Below are 22,258 nucleotides of genomic sequence, written 5' to 3' on the forward strand. Positions count from 1 at the left end.
GCGGTTCCTGTTGGTACAATCCTCTGTGAGAGCAAAGTTGTCTTCAGGTGAACACATTTTTGGTCCTATGTTCTTGGAATTCATGTATTCAAGTTTGTTCTTCTAGTTCATGTGTGGCATGGGTTGCCTGCCTTGGATTCATGCTATCTCGCTTATGGATATATTGGAGGACTGACTCTGGAGACTATTGGAAAGGATTTTGAACTCTCGGCTCTCTTGGAAATAACCTTTTGAACCTTGATTCCCTTTTTTTGAATATGCTCATCTTTAAATAAACTTCTACTTACTGGATTCCCTGGTTTGTGTGTGTGGTTTGTGGTGAAAAGGCGCAACACTCTCCTCCTTCCGTCTTTTTCAGGGAACGGCATCACCTTGGAAGGGGCCGTCCCGTCTGAGCAGGACAGCCAGCCCAAGCCGGCCAAAAGGGCCCGGACCTCCTTCACGGCCGAGCAGCTGCAGGTACGCTATTGTGGGAGGGAGCCCAGGTGGCCCTTGGGCTGGTGATGGGGCCCTTCCTTGCTGAGGCCACGCTTGTCGCCCCCCCCCCCCCCCAGGTCATGCAAGCCCAGTTCGCTCAGGACAACAACCCGGACGCGCAGACCCTGCAGAAGCTAGCGGACATGACCGGGCTGAGCAGGAGAGTCATTCAGGTGAGGAGCCCTTCCCTTCCCTTCTGCAAAACCTCCCCCTTGTTCATAGAGGCGGGGGTCAAAGGAGGACAGTTGGAGGGATGGAGCCACGTTGACAGAACGGGCCTTCAGATCAAGACCAGGTCAGGGCAACTTCCTCCATAGGGTCCTTTTGGCCCAGAGGAGGTTTGCTGGGGTCTTCTTCTGAGAGAGTGGGGACTTCCATCCATTTCCCTGGTGGGTTTCCATGGCGGAGCAGGGATTTGAACCCTGGTTTCCTAGAGGGCTAGGCTACACTCAACCCAGGCTGGCTCCTGATGGAGACACTTGCATACATGTGCGCAAAGTGGTGTGAAGAGAGGGAAGAGAAGGGAAAGACGAAAGGAAGAGAAAAGAAGGGAAGGAAGAAAGGAAAACAGAAGGGAGAGAAGAAAGAAAAAGAAGGAGAGATGAAGGAGGATGAAGGATAGAAAAGGGGGAGGTGTATGGGGAAAGCAAGGGAGGGAGGGAGGGAGGGAGGATGGATGGAAGGAAGGGAGGGAGGGAGGGAGGAGAGGGAGGAGTTGTATAAGGGGTGGCAAGGAAGGAAGGAAGGGAAGAAGGAAGGAAAGAAGGGAAGGAGGAGGAGTTGTATGAGGGAAAGCAAGGAAGGAAGAGAAGATGGAAGGAAGGGGAGAGGGAGGAGTTGTATGAGGGGAAACAACAAAAAGAGGGAAGAAGGAAGGAAGGAAAGAAGGAAGGAAGGAAGGAAGGAGAGAGAGAGGGAGGAGTTGTATGAGGAAAAGCAAGGATAAAGGGAAGAAAGAAACAAGGAGGGAGGGAGGGAGGGAAGGAAGTAAGCAAGCAAGCAAGCAGAGGAGGAGCAGTTGTATGAGGGAAACAAGGAGGGAGGGAGGAAGGGAGAATGGGAGGAGTTGTATGAGGAAAAGCAAGGATAAAGGGAGGAAGGAAGGAAGGAAGGAGGGAGGGAGGGAGGGAGGGAAGGAAGGAAGGAAGGAAGGAAGGAAGGAAGGAAGGAAGGAAGGAAGAGCAGTTGTATGAGGGAAACCGAGGAAGGAAAGAAGGAAGGAAGGAAGGAAGGAAGGAAGGAAGGAAGGAGGGAGGGAGGGAGGGAGGGAGGGAGAATGGGAGGAGTTGTATGAGGAAAAGCAAGGATAAAGGGAAGAAGGAAGGAAGGAAGGAGGGAGGGAGGGAGGGAGGGAGGGAGGGAGGGAAGGGAGGGAGGGAGGGAGGGAGGAAGGAAGGAAGGAAGGAAGGAAGGAAGGAAGGAAGGAAGGAAGAGCAGTTGTATGAGGGAAACCGAGGAAGGGAGGGAAGAAGGAAGGAAGGAAGGAAAGAGGGAGGAGTTGTATGAGGAAAAGCAAGGATAAAGGGAAGAAGGAAGGAAGGAAGGAGGGAGGGAGGGAGGGAGGGAGGGAGGGAGGGAGGGAGGGAGGGAAGGAAGGAAGGAAGGAAGGAAGGAAGAGCAGTTGTATGAGGGAAACCGAGGAAGGGAGGGAAGAAGGAAGGAAGGAAGGAAAGAGGGAGGAGTTGTATGAGGAAAAGCAAGGATAAAGGGAAGAAGGAAGGAAGGAAGGAAGGAAGGAAGGAAGGAGGGAGGGAGGGAGGGAGGGAAGGAAGGAAGGAAGGAAGGAAGGAAGGAAGGAAGAGCAGTTGTATGAGGGAAACCAAGGAAGGGAGGGAAGAAGGAAGGGAGGAAGGAAAGAGGGAGGAGTTGTATGAGGAAAAGCAAGGATAATGGGAAAAAAGAAACAAGGAGGGAGGGGGGGGAGGGAGGGAGGGAGGGAAGAAGGAAGGAAGGAAGGAAAGAGGGAGGAGTTGTATGAGGAAAAGCAAGGATAATGGGAAAAAAGAAACAAGGAGGGGGGGAGGGAGGGAGGGAGGGAGGGAAGGAAGGAAGGAAGGAAGGAAGGAAGGAAGGAAGGAAGGAAGGAAGGAGAGGGAACAGGTGCATGAGGGGAATGGAGGAAGGAAAGAAAGAGCCAGAAAGAGGATGCAAGCCCAGGCAACACTGGCTGTACATACACTCCTTTATTTGGGTAGCATGGGTCCCTTCTCACAGCGGTGGGGACGTCTGTCTTGCAGGTTTGGTTTCAGAACTGCCGTGCGCGGCATAAAAAGCACACGCCGCAGCACCCGGTCCCGGCCTCGGGAGGGCCCCAGCCCCGCCTGCCCTCGGTGCTGCCGGAGGACCTCCACTTCTCCCCCTTCAGCAACCCCGAAAGGGCCAGGATGGTCACCCTCCACAGCTACATAGAAAGTAAGACACCTGGAGGGGCCAAGTTTCCCTCTGCCCGGTCTAGGCGCTCTCCTCCTATGGATGCGGTCTAGAATCGCAGTGGCTTTTTGAGCTGTCGCATCACAGTGTCGGCTTACACCCAGCCTGTGGTCGACCAAGGCTCCGGAGTTGATAGATTTGGGGCTAACGCTGCCTCCTCCTTTGCAGGCCAGGTACAGTGTGGGCAAATGCACTGCCGCCTCCCCTACGCCGCCCCGCCTGTGCACCTCAAAGCCGACATGGAAGGACCCCTCGCCAGCCGGGGGGAGAAGGTAACGGCTGTTTTCTGCAAGCAGAGGCCCTGGGTGCCTGCTTTTGTCCTGCTCAGAATGGGATCCAAAGCATTTGTAGAGACAGGGGCCTGGAAAACGTGGGAAGAGGTGTCCGGGTGGCCATTGTGAGAAGAGAGAGGTCCAGGACACTCTATATATCCCACAGTCCTGGCACCACTTTCTTTCTCGAGTCTTAGGAAAGGTGGGTTTTGAGCAAGGGATGAAGAATAGCACAGACTTCCTCTCTTGCTTTGCTTTGTTTTCCTTCTCGACAGGTCATCCTCTTCCAGTACTGACCGCCTGTGCTCCTCTTGACCTCTGGGAGATTGTGTGGGTGGTGATGCTGCTGCTCTTTGGCCATTGTCCTGGCGGCCTGGAGAGTCCGGCCCCTTCTTCCGACCGACTTGACCATAGCCTGGACCTTTGGCCTTTGTGACTGCCGTCTCTCCAGTGTCTGGTTGTTGTGTTCGGCGAGCAAAGATGACAAGTGGCAAGCAACAACACAACCTACTAGCCCCAAGGAAGGAAGGAAGGAAGGAAGGAAGGAAGGAAGGAAGGAAGGAAGGAAGGAAGGAAGGAAGGAAGGAAGGAAGGACTTGTGAAGGTCAAGCTGAGGAAAGGTCACCCTCTGACCCTACTTGACTCTATCACAGAAAGAAACTGAGCAGCCTAAGCCCTGAAATCAGTCCATTGGTTAAATCTCTTCAGCCTTCCTATGAAGACCCGGGAGCGAAACCCGTTCTCCTCCAATCCCATCCAGTACAATTGGGAGCAGGGAGCATTGTTTATCCAACACTTTTTGACTCAAGAGGGTCTTGTGCCTCCCTTCTGTCTACACCAAGCATGAGCCGACTTCCAGGTGTTTCGGACTCCAACTCCCACAACGTGGGTATGCAGATGACCCCTTGATTGATTGAAATGTCCAGTTCCAAGAGGGCAAAGGCCTGGGCCGACTTGGGCCCTCCCTCCAGGTGTTTCGGACTCCAACTCCCATAATGTGGGTATGCAGATGACCCCTTGATTGATTGAAATGTCCAGTTCCAAGCGGACAAAGGCCTGGACCAATTTGGGTCCTACCTTGGGGTGTTTTGGACTCCAGCTCCCACAACATGGGTATGCAGATGACCCCTTGATTCACTGAAGGGTCCAGTTCCAAGAGGACGAAACCTCAGAACCTGAGGCTGTTAGGAATGGTGGGAATTGGAGTCCAAAACACCTGGAGGGAGGGCCAAAGTTGGCCCATGCCTGGTCTATAGGCTCCAATAGGCAACGGTTTGCAGCCCTGAAACCCAAATACGAAGAAGAGCAAGCCCCCGGGGTTGTCCTCAAGCCACCCCATACACTTATTAACCCAATTCTAGGGAAAGAAAGAGGTGAGGGGATCATCAGGACTCAGGTCAAGAGAACATGCTTCCCTATATGTTGGCCGCCTGACTTGAGATCCCAAATGCTGAACTGCACATGCTCTGAATGAGTGCATTGGGGGCTATAGTGCTGACTTGAGATCACAAATGCTGAACTGCACATGCTCCGAATGAGTGCATTGAGGGCTATAGTGCTGGGTGCAGTAGCCCAATCCTTCTGTGGTTTGAATCCAGAGAATGTGGGGCACATGAGCTGTGGCTTTGGGTGGATTGCTTAAGTTTCCTCTTTCACAAAAGAACAGCCCAGATATGAACGGAGGGCCCATTGGGGAGTGCACAACTATAGACAGCAGAGGCAAGTGGCACCCAGATTCCACCTAAACTTTAGGAAAAACTCCCTGACCGTAAGGAGAGCTGTTCAGCAGTGGAACTCTCTGCCTTGGAGTCTGGTGAAGACTAGATGGCCTTTAGAGGTCTCTTCCAACTCTATTATTATTGTTGTGATTATTGACTCTGGATGGCCATCTGTCAGGGCTGCTCTGATTGTGCTTTTCCTGCCTGCTGAAACAGGGTTGGACGGGATGGCCCCTGGGGTCTATTCCCACTTCATGATCCCAACTAAATTCAGTACATTGAACAGCTCCAGAGTGGATTCAAACCTGATCCATATTATGGAAATCTGTTGACTGCCATTACTGTCATGACCACGGTGGACAATCAATCAATCCCTATTATATAGAATGGTGCAATCAAATGGCCAAATTAGGATCTCTCCTTGGATATTTCTCCCCAATGTTGTCACTATGGATATAGCATCCAGGGCAATAGAGCAGGCATGGGCCAACTTGAGCCCTCCCTCCAAGTGTTTTGGACTCCAACTCCCATAACGTGGGTATGCAGATGATCCCTTAATTGACTGAAGTGTCCAGTTCCAAGAGGACAAAGGCATGGGCCAACTTTGGCCCTCCCTCCAAGTGTTTTGGACTCAAACTCCCATAACGTGGCTATGCAGATGATCCCTTAATTGACTGAAGTGTCCAGTTCCAAGAGGACAAAGGCATGGGCCAACTTGGGCCCTCCTTCCCAGTGGTTTGGACTCCAACTCCCACAACGTGGGTATGCAGATGATTCCTTAATTGACTGAAGTGTCCAGTTGCAAGAGGAGAAAGGCATGGGTCAACTTTGGCCCTCCCTCCAGGTGTTTTGGACTCCAACTCCCACAATTCCTGGCCTCAGGCCCCTTCCTGGAATGGGCCTGAGGCCAGGAATTGTGGGAGTTGGAGTCCAAAACACCTGAAGGGCCGAGGTTTGTCCATGCCAGAAATAGAGTCACAACTGCAGTTTGTTACGAGGGTCAGAACTCATAGCAACAAGAAGAATAGGTCTGGTTCTATTTTTGTTTTGAGTTCAAAATCTCAGTTTGTTGTTATCCCTGGAGTGGAATTTGTCGGAGTCGTACAGAAATTAATAATGGCTTCCAAACCCGCTTGAGTTGCCTGCAGTGGATCTGCGGCCCCGACGGGATGAGTCGTGCAAAAATATTGGATCTGATTTGAGTTCTGCAATGGGGAGGTTGTGTATGTGGGAAATGCTCTGTCTCCCCACTCTCCCTGTGCGTTCAAATACAATCTGGGTTGGTGTCACGCTCCAGAACGAGAAGGGCTAGCGACCGAGGGACGATCTGGGTTACAGGGCTGCAAATCACATATGTGCAAATCACAGTGACCACGAGGGGAAACTGGGACGAGGCCTTGCCAAGAAAGGCTGCGGATCGCTTTCACGGCCGGGGGAAAGGCGGAAGGGAAAGAGCTGATTGTTTTGTTTGTCGCGTGTTGCAATTGTGCATGTCCTTGGCCACAGCGGCGCAAACTATACCTTTCTGAAGAGTGGATATTTATTTTAAATAAGGATAATGAGAGAGATTGAAAGAGAGAATGAGAGCAAGAGCGAGAGAGGGGTGACTGGGTGCAAAATGTAAAGCACTTTCTAAACCGTAAGACCCGACGTCTGGTTTTGTTTTGTTTTGTTTTGTTTTTTTTGTTACTCGTGCTTTGTAAACGTCTTATTTGTGTAATAAATAAAGTTATCGCAGTCTAAAGTGCTGGCGCTTATCTATCCCCCTCAATATAAACGAACGAGGGGACAATGCTGTTCTTCTTGTTATTCCGCGACGGAACCCCAACGCCACGCTCCCGAGCTCACCGTTACAACCGGCAATTAATCCTCGCGCAACGGGGGGAAGGATGCACTGCGGTTTGTGGGTGTTCCGTGTGGCGGGCGCACAATGCGGCAGGGCCCTTTGAGCTAATTCTTTGTGTGCCTGGGAGGCAGATATAATAAAAAGCCCTTCTCGTCGGCTCGCGTACCTCACGGGAATGTATTACAGTAAAGTGCAGGGTGATTAGCGGCACAATTCCCTCTCGAGGCGCGGCGGCGACGGCTGATGATGAAGTGCGGCTCTGCGCTTTATTTTGCTCGGGAAAGGTAACAAAAACTACCTTAATGGAGAAATTATAGGTGCGGGGGCCCCCACGAAGGGAAGCGAAGTGGGGAAAGGCTTCAGGGGAAAGTCTCCTTCTCTTCTTTCTTCTCTTCGCCTTCCTCAAGCAGCGGCGCCGCTCCCCCCTTGGCCTTGAAGCCAATGAACTCGTCCCAGCCTTTGCGGCAGGTCCGGACGATCCACTCGTGCTCGTCGTCGTCTAAAAGAGATCGATGGGAAGCGTCATTATGGGGTCTCCTCCCTATTGCTCCCCTTTTAGATTTCAAGGCCCTTTTAGATTTCAAGGTGCCATTCTCTTTTCTCAAATATTTTTAAAGTATTTGTAGAAACACAGAGAAAATTATTATTATTTGAAACACAACAAGATGAGTCCACAGCAGACACATGTTGGACGCTTCCCAAATGTCTAGGACTGTGTGACGTATTATTATTATTATTATTATTATTATTATTATTATTTGAAACACCACAAGATGCGTCCACAGCAGACATGCTGCTGGCTGTTGAATTGGATCACACGTTGGGCACTTCCCAAGTGTCTAGGACTCTGTGACGTTGTATTATTATTATTATTATTATTATTATTATTATTATTTGAAACACCACAAGATGCGTCCACAGCAGACACTCTGCTGGCTGTTGAATTGGATCACACGTCGGACCCTTCCCAACTGTCTACCACTCTGTGATGTTGTATTATTATTATTATTATTATTATTATTATTATTATTATTAGAAACACAAGATGCGTCCACAGCAGACACTCTGCTGGTAGTTGTATTGGATCACACGTCAGACACTTCCCAAGTGTCTAGGGTGTATTATTATTTAAAAAAAATTAATGAAAAAAATCTAAAATTTTTATATTTAAAAAAATTATAAACATTTTTTCTAAAACTTTATTTTAAAAATTATATATATTTTCTAAATAAATAAATAAATATTCTTATTATATTTATTTATTGTATTTGTATACCGTCTTTCTCAGCCTATTGGCCCTGTCCATACATTGTGTTGGGCCTTTCCGTGCAACAAAACTATCTAAAGAACTTGATTGTGGCCAAATACCGCTGCCTATTTCCCAAAGCAAGGTGCAATGTGCTCCTGTTTGAATTGCTGCGTGGGAGATTTGCAGGTACCTCATATAATGAAAGACCCTGCCCATGTAACAAACAGGAAGTAGAATGCAACTACCACATTCTACTGCCATGCAGAAAGTCCAGAACATAAGCATGAAAAGACAAAACCTTCATGGGCAAACTTGAGAGCTGAGCATGAACTCGATTCTATGGCAATGTTGTCTGCTCTGGAGATACCAGGTAAACATCACTGAATTTAAGCACAAATCCGACCAAGAAGCCATGAGGTCATATCTATGACACCTGGGTTTCTTCAAGGACATCTCAGAGTCTTTCTGAATGCCTTCATTTATTTTTCACTCCTTCCATGTGGAGGCCCAATCTGATATCGCGGGAAACCTCATCCTCTGCTGAATCTTCTGAAGGCCAATCCCCATGAGAAACGGCCTTTTCCCTGGAAGCCAAAACAACCTCTGACTCCTGTTCAACTGTCTGAACTTCTCTCTGCTCTAAGGCTAGCAATTGCTGATCACCCTGATCACATACAGACTCCTCAGTGGGAAAGCCATCACCCCCCTTGTCTTATGAGAGACCCTCACTCCCGGCACCTTGTTGCTCAGCCCCAAGACAGATCTTCATATTCTGGCACAAACTTAAAAAAAAATAAAAAATCTATCTAAATAAAAATGTAATGTTTGTTTGTGGGATTAACATAACTCAAAAACCATTGACGAATTGACACCAAATTTGGACACAAGACACCTAACAGGCCAACGAGTGACCTTCACTCATAAAAACAATGAAAAACACAATTAAAAAGCCAAAAAACCCCAAAAAGATGCTAGAGCACATGTGCAAAAACAACTCCCCTGGCAAACAAAACACACAATCGCATATCCACAATCTCTTCCGGACTACAGCTCCCAGCATCCCCTAGACCAGGCCCTTTAGGAGAGGAGGATGATCCAAATGCACTGTTTCCAAGATGCAAGCTTTCTTCTCCTTGGATTTCTTTGAGAGCATCCCAATCCCTGTACATTTCCAATTTTCTATTCCTGGATTGCAATTCCCAGCAATCCTCCAGATAGATAGATTAAATAGAGATAGGTAGGTAGGTAGGTAGGTAGATGGATGGATCAGGAGGACTGCTGGGAGCTGCAATCCAAGAATAGTTAGAGAAGGAAGAGAGGGGAGTGAAGAGGAAGAGAAGGAAGGAAGGAGAGAAAGAGGGAGAGAAGGTTGGCCAGCTAGTCTATACAAATACAAATGTAATGTTCTTGACATTTGGGAGTTGTAGTTACTGGGATTTATAGTTCACCTATAATCAAAGAGCATTCTGAACCCCACCAACGATGCAATTGAACCAAACTTGGCACACAGTTCTCCCACAACCAACAGAAAATACTGGAAGGGTTTGGTGGGCAGTGTCCTTTGGTTTTGGAGTTGTAGTTCACCTACATCCAGAGATCACTGTGGACTCAAACAATAATGGATCTGGACCAAAGCATACACCAGTGGTTCTCAATCTTGCTAATGCCGTGACCCCTTAATGCAGTTCTTTATGTTGTAGTGACCCCCCAACCATAATATTGTTTTTGCTGCTACTTCATACTTGTCATTTTACTACTGTCATAAATTATAATGTAAATATCTGATATGCAGTATGGATTTTTACTCACTGGACCAAATTTGGCACAAATACCCCATATGCCCAAATGTGAATGCTAGTGGGGTTGGGGGGAGGATTGATTTTGTAATTTGGGAGTTGTAGTTGCTGGGATTTATAGTTCACCTACAATCAAAGAGCATTCTGAACTCCACCAACAATGGAATTGAACCAAACTTGGCAAACAGAATTCCCATGACCAAGAGAAAACACTGGAAGGGTTTCGTGGGCATTGACCTTGAATTTGGGAGTTGTAGTTCACCTATATCCAGAAGAGTGCTGTGGATTCATGCAATGATGGATCTGGACCAAACTTGGCACAAATACTCAATATGCCCAAATGTGAACACTGGTGGAGTCTGGGGAAAATAGACCTTGGCATTTGGGAGTTGTAGTTGTTGGGATTTATAGTTCACCTACAATCAAAGAGCATTCTGTACTCGACCAATAATAGAATTGGGTCAAACTTCCAACACAGAATCCCAATGACCAACAGAAAATACTATGTTTTCTGATGGTCTTTGGCGACCCCTTTGACACCCCCTCACGACCCCCTCAGGGGTCCTGACCCCCAGGTTGAGAAACACTGCTCTACGTGAATACTCAATATGCCCAGATTTTGGGGAAAATAGAATCCTGACATTTGGGAGTTGTACTTGCTGGGATTTATAGTTCACCTACAATCACAGAGCATTCTGAACCCCACCAACGATGGAATTGGGCCAAACCTCCCAAACAAAACCCCCATGTGGGCCACAGCAATGTGTGGCAGGGGACGGCTAGTATATACACAAAATGTAATGATTTTGTTGCAGAACCCCGACAATTCTTTTGTGGAACCCTGGGCTTCTGCGGAAACACCGTCTGGGAACCTCCGTTCCAGATCAACAGGCACACCTCAGCCGATTTAATTAAAACCACTTTGCATTCAGTATCAGAATCTCGGTATAAGAGCCTTTGTTCGGCATAATCAAGGAAATGTGGGAGAGACAGAACTGGGGATTTTAAAATGCATTGTTAAAAGGCCGTGGCATGCCTACTCTTTGTATTCAAACGCATTGAACAGAGAGATCGTCCTCCGCAGAAAGGGCATACCTTTGGCTGACTCTTGCAGCCAATAAAACGAGCTCGGTTTGATTCATCTATTAAAGCAATTAATGGCAGAAGCCTTCCCTTGATTGGAGGCATACAAGAACGGCATCGCAATCTGGGATGTGCAGGCACTTATCTCAATGGAGTCGGATGCTTCTTGCTTGGGGCGCGCGGCTTCACTCCGTTGTCTCCCAACAACGCAAACCAGATTTTCCACCTGGTACGGCGCACTGGATGCCAACGCACCGACCCTCAACAGTTTCTACTGGGAAACACTGCTCAGCTCCACGCATTTCGAGTGGATATGTTTTGAACAGGGCTTTGCATCTCGGTTCTCAAAAACAGCACAACGGGGACAACTGAGTGGCAAAGTCCTTTCGCCCCAAAACGTAATAATAATAATAATAATAATAATAATAATAATAATCCTTTATTTGTACCCCGCTACCATCTTCCGAAGGACTCGGTGCAGCTTACAAGAGGCCGAGCCCAAATACATTAGTAAAACAACAACAACAACAACAACAACAACAACAGTAAATAAACTCATAAACAAGCAGTAAACATAACACCACGACGCATTAAAAGAACCTATGGGAGGGCCAGGTGTAATAATTAAAATTGTTAAAAAATGCTGGGCATGACCAGGTGAAATAGGATAGGTATTTTGAAGAAAGGTGGGGCGTGCAGACGATCCTAGATCTCTAATAAAGTGCATTCGGGACAAATTGCTGGGAGTTTCCTTATTCTGAGAAGGCACACTGGAACAACCATGTTTTCAAGCTCCTCCTAAAGACTGCCAGAGTTGGGGCATGCCTGATGTCCTTGGGGAGTGAGTTCCAGAGTCGAGGGGCCACCACCGAGAAGGCCCTGTCCTTCATCCCCACCAATAACGCTTGCGATGCAGGTGGGATCGCGAGCAGAGCCTCTCCAGATGATTGAAGAGATCGTGTGGGTTCGTAAACAGAGATGCGTAAACAAGAAGAGGAATCCTTTTATTTGACATCCATCCGTTTGAGGAAGGCGCAAGGTATGTGCTCTCCTAATAGTGGATCACACCTTGAAGAAGATAAGACATATTTCCATGGAAAGAGTAAGGCGACTGGTCCCATGAACATCATGCCTGAGCAGCGACTTGAATCTGGACCTTTGAGGGTTCAGTCCTCAATTTGCTGAACTATATTGGTTTGTAAAATAAAATAAACGATGCAGCAATGTGCCGTGTATTTGAGAGTATTCTTGCATCCTTCTGTGAATGTAAAAGGTCCCAGGTCATGGCTATTGCACTCCAGGACATGAATAACCCTCTGACTTTAAAACACCATACGTTGAATACGGAAAGCCATCCTTTTATTGAAGATAAGTAAAAACAGCAAAGTAGAAAAACACTTTAAAGGAATAGGTAAATCCAATTAGGTAAGAAGATAAGCAGGAACAAATTAGTCCAAGGTAGAGTTCAGCAATGTCCAAAATCAAAGTCCACAAGTCTCTAACAAAATCCAAAGAACCAGAAAACGTTGATCCAAGGCATGAGCAGGTAACCACAAGCAGAGGCGGCCCTAGGTAATTTTCAACGGTAAGCAAACAGTATTTTGCCCCCACCCCAAAAAAAAACCCAATCACTGATATATATTTTCTGTTCGTTGTGGGAGTTCTGTGTGCCATATTTGGTTCAATTCCATCATTGGTGGAGTTCAGAATGCTCTTTGATTGTAGGTAAACTATACATCCCAGTAACTACAACTCACATATGTCAAGGTCTATTTTCCCCCAAGAGCACCCCTGGGCAAAATCAACTATACTGTAAATGCTTACTTTGCGTAATGGGTTGAGCCGCCCCTGACAACAAGAGACAAAAACCAAACCAGGAAACAAGCAATCTTCCAAGCAATCTTCCAAGCAAGGCTTCTATGAGACAAGGACAAGAACTTAGCAGGTTTCTAAACAATGCTTCATCTGACTATTTTTTCCATGTTTGAAACCTATAAGCCTTTCTAAGCACTCAGAAACTGGTTTCGCTTTCCCTGAGCAGCCCTTATCTTTTTCTGTTGAAGCCTGGCAGAACGTCGAAGACCTTGGTCGGCCTGTCTGTTTTGACTAATTTCCGCCCACCTATCTATATGCTCATTCATTTCTGCAGGTGCCGAGTTGTTTTCAAACCCCAAATCCTGGGAACTCTCTGGAAGCAATTCAGGGAATAAACCATCATCCCTATACCCTGTAGGAACATTCCCATCGGAAACTACACCTTGAACTGGTGTCTCTCTGTCATTCTCTGCATCAATATCACTGACCAAACCATTGCCATCTTGAACCTCATTTACATTATTCCCCACATCCAGAGCACCCTGATCCTGAAACACAATCACAGACTGAATTCCAACAATGGCAAAGGAAGCACCCAAAGGCTGCTCCTTTTAAATTAGGCACGGGCAAACTTGGGCCCATCATCCACTGTTTGGAGCTTCAACTCCCACCATTCCTAACAGCCTCAGACCCCTTCCTTTTCCCCCTCAGCCACCTGGAGGGCCCAATTCCTGCTATAGGCGATCCCTTGTGGCTCGGTCTGATTGCTTCCAGAGGTAGAGTCTTGACTGTGGAGACCTATTCTGGATCCACTTGGTCTTCCTTTCACCTCGAGGACATTGATTTCCAGACGGAAGGAGTCCCGACAAGGGTTTGCTTGAGGCATCTCCTTCCTCTCAAATTTAATCTATGCCGACGATCGTGCTATCACCGTCCAAGCAGGGAGCTTTGAAATAGTTGAACAGAGGCTCTCCGAAGATTTAGGTACTTTCATTGCCTATTCCAGGGAAAACCAACTGATTCCTAATCCATCTAAAACACAGACATGTGCTTGTCATCAGCCGGGGACCCCTCCACTCAGTACCAACTGCCGCTCTGGGCCAGAGTGAAGAGAGAGAGGACCAGGAGACAGTTCCACCTTGTCTCCTGTGCTATGCTAATAATATAATATAATATAATATAATATAATATAATATAATATAATATAATATAATATAGGTAAAGGTTGTCCCCTGACATTAAGTCCAGTCGTGTCTGACTCTGAGGTGTGGTGCTCATCTCCATTTCTAAGCCAAAGAGCCGGCGTTGTTTGTAGACACCTCCAAGATCATGTGGCTGGAATGACTGCATGGAGCGCTGTTACCTTCCTGCCGGAGTGGTACCTGTTGATCTACTCACATTTGCATGTTTTTGAACTGCTAGGTTGGCAGGAGCTGGGGCTGACAGCGGAAGCTCACGCTGCTCCCCGGAGTCGAACTTGTGACCTTTCGATCAAAAAGCTCAGTAGCTCAGCGCTTTAACCCACTGCACCACTGGGAGCTCCTAATATAATATAATATAATATAATATAATATAATATAATATAATATAATATAATATAATATAATATGTTGTGTATATATATAATAATTATAATATAATGCAATGAAATACAATACTAATATAATGATATATTATAATTATATATTTACATTACATATAATATTACTAATAATATTATAATATAATGGTTTGTTGTTGTTCATTCGTTCAGTCGTTTCCAACTCTTTGTGACCTCATGGACCAGCCCATGCCAGAGCTCCTTGTCGGCCGTCACCTCCCCCAGCTCCTTCAGAGTCAAGCCAGTATAGTACAATATCATAACATAATATATTGTATGTGTATATATCTTGCAAGCCACTCTGAGTCCCCTTCGGGGTGAGAAGGGCAGCATAGAAGTGTCGTAAATAAATAATAATAAATAAATAATTTCACACAAGTATTTCAAGCTCTGGGAATGAACACCACTAGAGCATTGCAGCACATCAAAACGCCTGGGAGTCACTCTGGACCGTGCTCTGACTTACAAGTGGGTGCTAGAAATAATATCATATGAAAGTTTACTGGCACATCCTGGGGATCACAACCAGACACAGTGAAGACATCTGCCCTTGTGCTTTGCTACTCTGCTTTTGATTACGCATGTCTAGTATGGATCCCATTTCTCTCTTTTGCCTTCTATTCATGCTTCAAAATCCATGGCACCATCGTTGGTCACAGCTGACCTCCAGTTCCAACGCTTGAGGACCCTCCAGAGCTTCCCAGTTTCCCAGTTCTCAGCCCATCTTGGAATCTCTTTTGCTGTCCACAGACATTCTGTTTTCCATTCTTGAGCTGCTTTGGCAGACGGTGACGGGACCTGTGGAGAACGAAGCAGATGGTGGAAGATGATCGCTTCTATGCCGGTGGTCTTCCCTGTGATGTATGCTCACCTGTGCACCTTCTTTCCAGAAGTTGGGAGTTTCGTGGACGAGGCAGGACAGCCAGGCTCTGCGAGGAGCTGCTAAAGAGTTAACGACGGAGTGAGTGTGTGCCTATGCGGGTGTGTGCACGAGTCCTACTTTTGCCACCCTGAAGGAGGAGGAGGAGGAGGAGGAGGGCTGGTAATGGCCCTCCGGTTGTTGCTGCTGCCGCCGGGTGTTTGAATCACTGCAGCTGGAACCTCTTGAGCGGTAACCCCTGAAACAAGGCAAACTGGGTGTATTGTACGGAACGAGTTTGCCGGCTCCTCCTTGATTGTTCGTAATTGGCGGCCAGGGACTTAACAGCCTCTCGACCACCCTTTTTACACTCTACCTGACTGTGCAGCTAACAATTTAAATCACAGATGCCGATCCGGCTCCCAGGCAGCTGCTTGTTAGCGCTGCCACCGCCTTCGTCCCTTTCTCTCCCGCTCTCGTCGTCGTCGTCGTCCACGTCCTCGTTGGAGGTTTCTATGTCCCTGCCACGCCGGGGTGAGCGCCGAGAGATGCGCCTTTCATCCATATTTAAAACAGCATTAAAGCCCAGAGTTTGATTAGCGCTCCCAGGAAGCAAGTTGTAATTATTACTCCTTCTCTCTCTCTCTTTTTTTGGCCAAGGCAATTGTTCGGGTGTATTAATATGAAGCACAACTTCAGATGCAGTTTCCTCTTCTTCTTCTTTTTTGAAAATAGAGATATCACACTCACAAAAAAGGGTTGCAGGATTAAATGGGGGTTAGAGGCAGCAAGGAGGAGAAGGGAATACAAATACTCTTTTAATCAACTGGAAATTATCGCTCCGGTGCAATTAGGCGGCTCTCCACATTATGGGCGGGAATTGCACGCCAGAGCTCCTTCGGTCTTTTATATTTTCCAAAAAAATATATCATTATTTCCCCGTTGTTTCTTTTCTGGTGGGCCCCACCCGTTCCGAAGCAGGAGATGTTGAGATGGAGGGCTTTGTGAAGCAAAGGAAAAGGAACGCGTCCCGAACTCTAGAAAGACTCCCAAATGAAAGAGCAACCGGCGGAAAAGAGAAACGGAACGTACGCACTATGCCAGGGGTCCTCAAACTAAGGCCCGGAGGCCGGATACGGCCCTCCAAGGTCATTTACCCGGCCCTTGCTCAGGGTCAACCTAAGTCTGAAGCAACTTGAAAGCACACAACAACAACAACAATCCTATCGGATCAGCCAAAAGCAGGCCCACTTACTTACTTACTTACTTAGGCAATCCGTCGTTGTCCGAGTAGGACACTCCTCCAGTGTGGGTCTGTAGGTGGTTGTGGAGCCCAATTCTTGATCTGCATCTTCTTCCGCAGTGAGGGCATTGGTTTCCAGGTGGAAAGCGGTCCCGGTCAGGGTTGGCTTGACGTGCCTTCCTCTTGGCACATTTCTCTCACCATTCGTGCCTCTTCAAATTCTGCAGCACTGCTGGTCACAGCTGACCTCCAGCTGGAGCGCTCAAGGGCCAGGGCTTCCCAGTTCTCAGTGTCTATGCCAGAGTTTTTAAGGTTGGCTTTGAGACCGTCTTTCAATCTCTTTTCCTGCCCACCAACATTCCATTTTCCGTTCTTGAGTTCAGAATACAGCAACTGCTTTGGGAGACGGTGGTCGGGTATCCGGACAACGTGGCCGGAGGACCATCGCTTCGATGCTGGTGGTCTTTGCTTCTTCCAGCATGCTCACATTTCCCCGCTTGTCTTCCCAAGAGATTTGCAGGATTTTCCGGAGGCAGCGTTGATGGAATCGTTCCAGGAGTTGCATGTGATGTCTGTAGACAGTCCACGTTTCGCAGGTGTACGGCAGGGTTGGGAGGACAATAGCTTTATAAACAAGCCCCTCGGTCTCCCTACGGATGTCCCGGTCCTCAAACGCTCTCTGCTTCATTAGGAAAAATGCTGCACTTGCAGAGCTCAGGCGGTGTTGTATTTCGGTGTTGATGTTGACTTTGGTGGAGAGGTGGCTGCCAAGGGAGCGGAAATGGTCCACATTTTCTAATGTTACACCATTAAGCTGTATCTCTGACATTGGAAATGGATGGGCTGGTGACTGCTGGAACAGCACTTTGGTTTTCTCAATGTTCAATGACAGCTTCGTGTATGCTTCTGCAAAGGTGTTTAGAGTGGCTTGTAGATCTTCTTGAAATACTAATAAGTTTATATTTGTTAACATTGTTCTTCATTTTAATTATTGTATTGTTTTTAAGTGTTCTTTGCACTACAAATAAGATATATGCAATGTGCGTAGGAATTCATTCATGATTTTTTCAAATTATAATCTGGCCCTCCAACAGTTTTGAGGGACTGTGACCTGGCCCTCTGTTTACAAAGTTTATGGACCCCTCCACTATGCAGACCACTCTGTTCAGCTCACAAAAAGAGGCGGTTACTAATTTCTAATACCGTGTTTGGTGTTTCACTGCCTGGCATCACAACGACAAGGAAAAGCTCCTTGGAACTGGGATGGTGGAAAAGTAAAGGGCTCCTGTCACGACTGGAGGTGCGTTCTCTTTGCTGGGTTGTGCCAATGTTGTGGGCCTGCATCTCCAGGGCATTCCATGCGCCCAAAGCACCAACATCACTCCCTTCCAACTGGTTTGGATGACAATGATGGGCACAGTCACCCAAGATAGGTAGCACATGCCATGTTAGATGAAGACAGGTGTCGTAGAACACAAGAAGGCCAAAAATAAAGAGCATTCAAGGGGTTCTGCATCAGGGACTCTTGGTGGACTTCATCCCACGTGGTCCTCTCTCCATCCCGTCGAGGCCATCACACAATGCAGGGCCCCTTCCGGTGGTTGCTTGTGGGACTCCATTATGAAAGGGAAACGGAAGGAAGACTGAAGCGGGACAGAAGTGGGGAAAGGCAAGGAAATGCTGTAGGGTGGCTACCGTCCCTGAAGATGGAAAGGCATGGTAGGGAACGAAGGAAGGTGGCTCACTCCGCTTTCCCCTGATTTCATGGGATGAGGCCCTAACACTCCGGTTGGACTTTGCTTTGGTCCAGTCCCAGCCCATAGCAATGCCAGAGGGGGATTTGGGGACTCGTTGAGCAAAACATGTTGATGTTTCCAAGCTCCAGATCATTCCTCCATGGAAGGCCCAAGTAAAGCCCTGAAGACCTCTCTGTTGTAGCTTCAGACACAGGTTTCTACCTAAGCCAGTGGTTCTCAACCTGGGGTCCCCATATGTTTTTGTCCTACAAATCTACAAACAGTTTACCAGCTGTTAGGATTTCTTGGAGTTGAAGGCCCAAAACGTCTGGCGACCCCAGGTTAAGAACCGCTGACCTAGGCAACTGGACCGTGCCTCCTCACCAAGGCTTCTTTCTGAACCAGCCTCACTTGGGACAGTCCAATGACCTTGATCAAGCGATTTCTCCACACCATCACAACGTTTTGGAATTTCCCATCGCTCCTCGTCCTTTCAGGCCTGCAAAGGCCAGACACTGAGGCATAAAAGTCCTCGTCTCCAACTCCACCGCCATCACCTCCCATTTCCATTTCACTCGTGTAATTACAAATTGCCCATTAAGAGGAACTTTCCCCATCTAGATGCGGTTTTGTAAGTTTGTTAGTGTTAGGCGACACAGTTGACCACAAGTTCCAAGGCGGTTCAGATCGCAATCCTTTTAAGTATCCACAGCGGAGAATTAAAACCCAAACACTCGGTGTTATTCTTGGCACGGCAAAGGATTGGAATCTGAACCTTCACGGGTTTCATGGCAGTAATTATTTTTAGGGTCTGGAAACTTTGGAGGGTTTCAGGGCTTTGTTGGAAGCTGCAGTTTCTCACAGATGTCGGGCTACTTGATGGAGAGACGTGTCCAACAGCATTGTCTGCTTTGGCTGGAGAGCAGCTCCTCAGGGTTACAGGTCAGCTCTTCTTGCCCAGAGCTTTCTGACTCGGCCAAACAAAGGTTTCTTCTGTACCAAAACCCCCATTGGGATACCTTCAGAGAACTGGCTTTATCCAAGTGTGTTTAGAAATGAGGGAGCATTCATCCTTTCTAAGAACTCTGCACGAAAAAGGAAAGCCTATATGGTCCTCCAGGTATTTTGGACTTCAACTCCCACCATTCCTCACAGCCCCAGGCCCCTTCCTTTCCCCCCTCAGATGACAATAAACAGATAAGGTAGATAGATAAGAGATAAGAGAGATAAGATGGATGGATGGATGGGATAGATAAGAGATTAGATAAGATAGATGAATAGACAGATAGATAGGCATGGATTAACAGATAAGATATAAGAAAGATAAGACGGATGGAAAAATACAATAGATAAAAGAGATGGGATAGATAAAATAGATTGATAGATCGATGGATAGATAAGAGATAAGATAGATAAAATAGATAAGAGGTAAAATAGAAAAGACAGATGGATGGATGGATAGATAGATTAGAGAAAAGATAGATAGATAGATAGATAGATAGATAGATAGATAGATAGATAGGATAGATGGATGGATGGATGGATGGATGGATGGATGGATGGATAGATAGGAGACAAGATGACTGGTTGAATCGATGGATAGGTAACAGATAAAATGGATGGATGGATGGATGGATGGATGGATGGACGGACGGACGGACAGACAGATAGGAGATAAGATGGATGGATGGATAGATAAGAGAGAAGATAGGTAAGAGATCGATGGATGGATAGATGGATAAGAGATAAGATGGATAGATGGATGGATGGTTGGGTGGCAGATAGATAGGTAGGTGGGTAGATAGGATAGATGGATGGATAGGAGATAAGATGGATGGATGGATGGATGGAAGGATAGATAGGTAGAAGACAAGATGACTGGATGAATTGATGGATAGGTAACAGATAAGATGGATGGATGGACGGATGGATGGATGGATGGATAGATGAGAGAAGATAGATAAGAGATGGATGGATTGATGGATGGATAGATGGATAAGAAATAAGATGGATGGATGGATTGTTGGGTTGATAGATAGATAGATAGATAGATAGGTAAGAGATAAGATGGATGGATGGATAGATAGGAGATAAGATGGATGGATAGATAAGATATAAGATAGAAAAGAGATGGATGGATGGATAGATAGATAGATAGATAGATAGATTGATTGATTGATAGATGACAAGATGAATGGATGAATCAATAGATAGGTGATAGATAAGATGGATGGGTGGGTGGGTGGATGGATAGATGGGTGGATGAATAGATAGATAAGAGATAAGATGGATGGATAGATAAGAGAGAAGACAGATAAGAGATGGGTGGATGGATGGATGGATAAATGGATGGATGGATGTATAAGAGATAAGATGGATGTATGGGTGGGTGGCTAGATAGATAGATTCTTCTTTCATGGCCAGGGATTCTGAGAGCTGGGTTCCAAAACACGTCAGGACCAAAGATGGAAGGCTAGGTGAATAAATAGATAAGAGATGGGATTCCTCGCTGTGGCGTTTTCTTGGGGAAAGGGCTGCATGCTTGATGGGCTGAGTTGCACCCTCTTCTTTTCCCTTTTTTCCTGACCCTGGCAGACAACAACCGATGACTCGATAACAAACTATTTAGTGCCATTGTACGGAAAACAGCGGTCCACGTCCCATCTCCTCTGCTTGTGCAGCAACGCGATGGAAAACCCAGCCAAACAATGGGCCCGATTTGTTTTGTTCCGAGCCCAGGAGCAGAGGCTCAAAGCGCTCGCCATTAATTCCCGCAAAAAAAAGCAGCAAGCCGACATTCTTCCAAACAGGTCTGGCGCCCGTTCCATTGAAGAATACACTGATTACCAACAATTTCTCGGGGCTTGCCACAAACATTATGTCTTTTGTTGCGTGGAAGGGAGAGAAGAAAAAAAGAGCAGAATCAACCATCTGGCAAATGCCCCAGAGCTGAAATCTTTCACACGGCTTATAATTCACAATGATTAAATATACAAAGGAAGGAGAGAGAGAGAGAGAAAGAGGGAAAGTAAGTTAGCGTGTTGAAAAATAAAAATAAGCGGGAAGGGACTTTCGCCGCTTGATCCAAACCCTGTGCCGTGGGTTTGAAAAGTATCTAAAGAACCGCACTGATTTGCCCCCGCCCCGCTGGCTTTTCTTTTCTGGAGAGCAGCTAATCGTTTCAATTGGTGGGAGGGAGAGCCCTCCGCCGGATTTGGAACCGCAGCCGCCGAGGAAAAGGCAACAACAGGCGCCTCGAGGACTAAATTGTCCTGCGTTTCAAGGGCCGCTTTCTTTCAGCTCCGGTTTCTAAAGGCCCAGGTGTGCTCTCAGCGCCGATGAAAAGAGCGCACGCCGCTGGACCGGGCAAAGCAAGGAACGGGGTCCAGAGAAGCCTAGAGTTCGAATGAAGGGAGCCCTAAAGGACATCCAGCCCAACCCCTCTTCCTTCTGCCAGGCAGCCAAGGCACCCCTGACAGGTGGCCCTCCTGCCTCTGCTTAAACCCCTGGATTGGATGTCCCCTGGAGAGTTTTCCCTCGATATCAGATTAGGCCTTCACACAGAGGGAGTGAAGGACAGATTAATTAGGAGTTCTTAGTTGCAGATGGGGAGTTTTCCCTCGATATCAGATTAGGCCTTCGCACAGAGGGAGTGAAGGACAGATTCATTAGGCGTTCTTCGTTGCAGTTACTATCCAACCCTCTTCATTCTGTCAGGCAGGAAAAGAATAATAATAATAATAATAATAATAATAATGATAAACCTTTATTTATACCCTGCTACCATCTCCTGGCTTACAAGAGGCCGAGCCCAAATACATCAATAAAAACAACACAGCAATACAGACAATAAATAAACTCATAAACAAAGCAATAAACAATAACAGTAACACCACGACGCATTAAAAACCTATGGCAGGGCCAAATGTAATAATTAAAATTTTAAAATACTGGGCATGACAAGGTAACATATAACTAGGATGGGTATTTGGAGAGAAATGGAGCGAGCAGACAATCCTAGATCATTAGTAAAGTGTGATTAGGGATATGCTGCTTAGGGTTCCTAAGCACTCCTGACAGATGGCCCTCCTGCCTCTGTTTTAAAGCCTCAATCAGACTCTGTAGTGAGTTCCA

General features: G+C 46.9%; 2 protein-coding genes across 2 annotated transcripts in view; one reads left to right on the top strand and one right to left on the bottom strand.

The window, feature by feature from the left end:
• Nucleotides 1–3,751, top strand: part of LHX6 (LIM homeobox 6) — a 32,006-nt gene extending 28,255 nt beyond the window's left edge. The window contains exons 5-9 of the mRNA XM_060757590.2: nucleotides 359–459; nucleotides 555–650; nucleotides 2,715–2,889; nucleotides 3,076–3,179; nucleotides 3,455–3,751. Coding sequence (XP_060613573.1) covers nucleotides 359–459; nucleotides 555–650; nucleotides 2,715–2,889; nucleotides 3,076–3,179; nucleotides 3,455–3,475 — 497 coding nt within the window. The 3' untranslated portion in view covers nucleotides 3,476–3,751. The remainder of the gene's footprint in view (nucleotides 1–358; nucleotides 460–554; nucleotides 651–2,714; nucleotides 2,890–3,075; nucleotides 3,180–3,454) is intronic.
• A 3,233-nt stretch (nucleotides 3,752–6,984) lies between these two features.
• MORN5 (MORN repeat containing 5) overlaps nucleotides 6,985–22,258 on the bottom strand; it is a 29,922-nt gene continuing 14,648 nt past the window's right edge. The window contains exon 5 of the mRNA XM_060757775.2: nucleotides 6,985–7,242. Coding sequence (XP_060613758.2) covers nucleotides 7,103–7,242 — 140 coding nt within the window. The 3' untranslated portion in view covers nucleotides 6,985–7,102. The remainder of the gene's footprint in view (nucleotides 7,243–22,258) is intronic.

The sequence above is a fragment of the Anolis sagrei genome, chromosome 11 (assembly GCF_037176765.1).
Source record: "Anolis sagrei isolate rAnoSag1 chromosome 11, rAnoSag1.mat, whole genome shotgun sequence".
Classification (NCBI taxonomy): Eukaryota; Metazoa; Chordata; class Lepidosauria; order Squamata; family Dactyloidae; genus Anolis; species Anolis sagrei.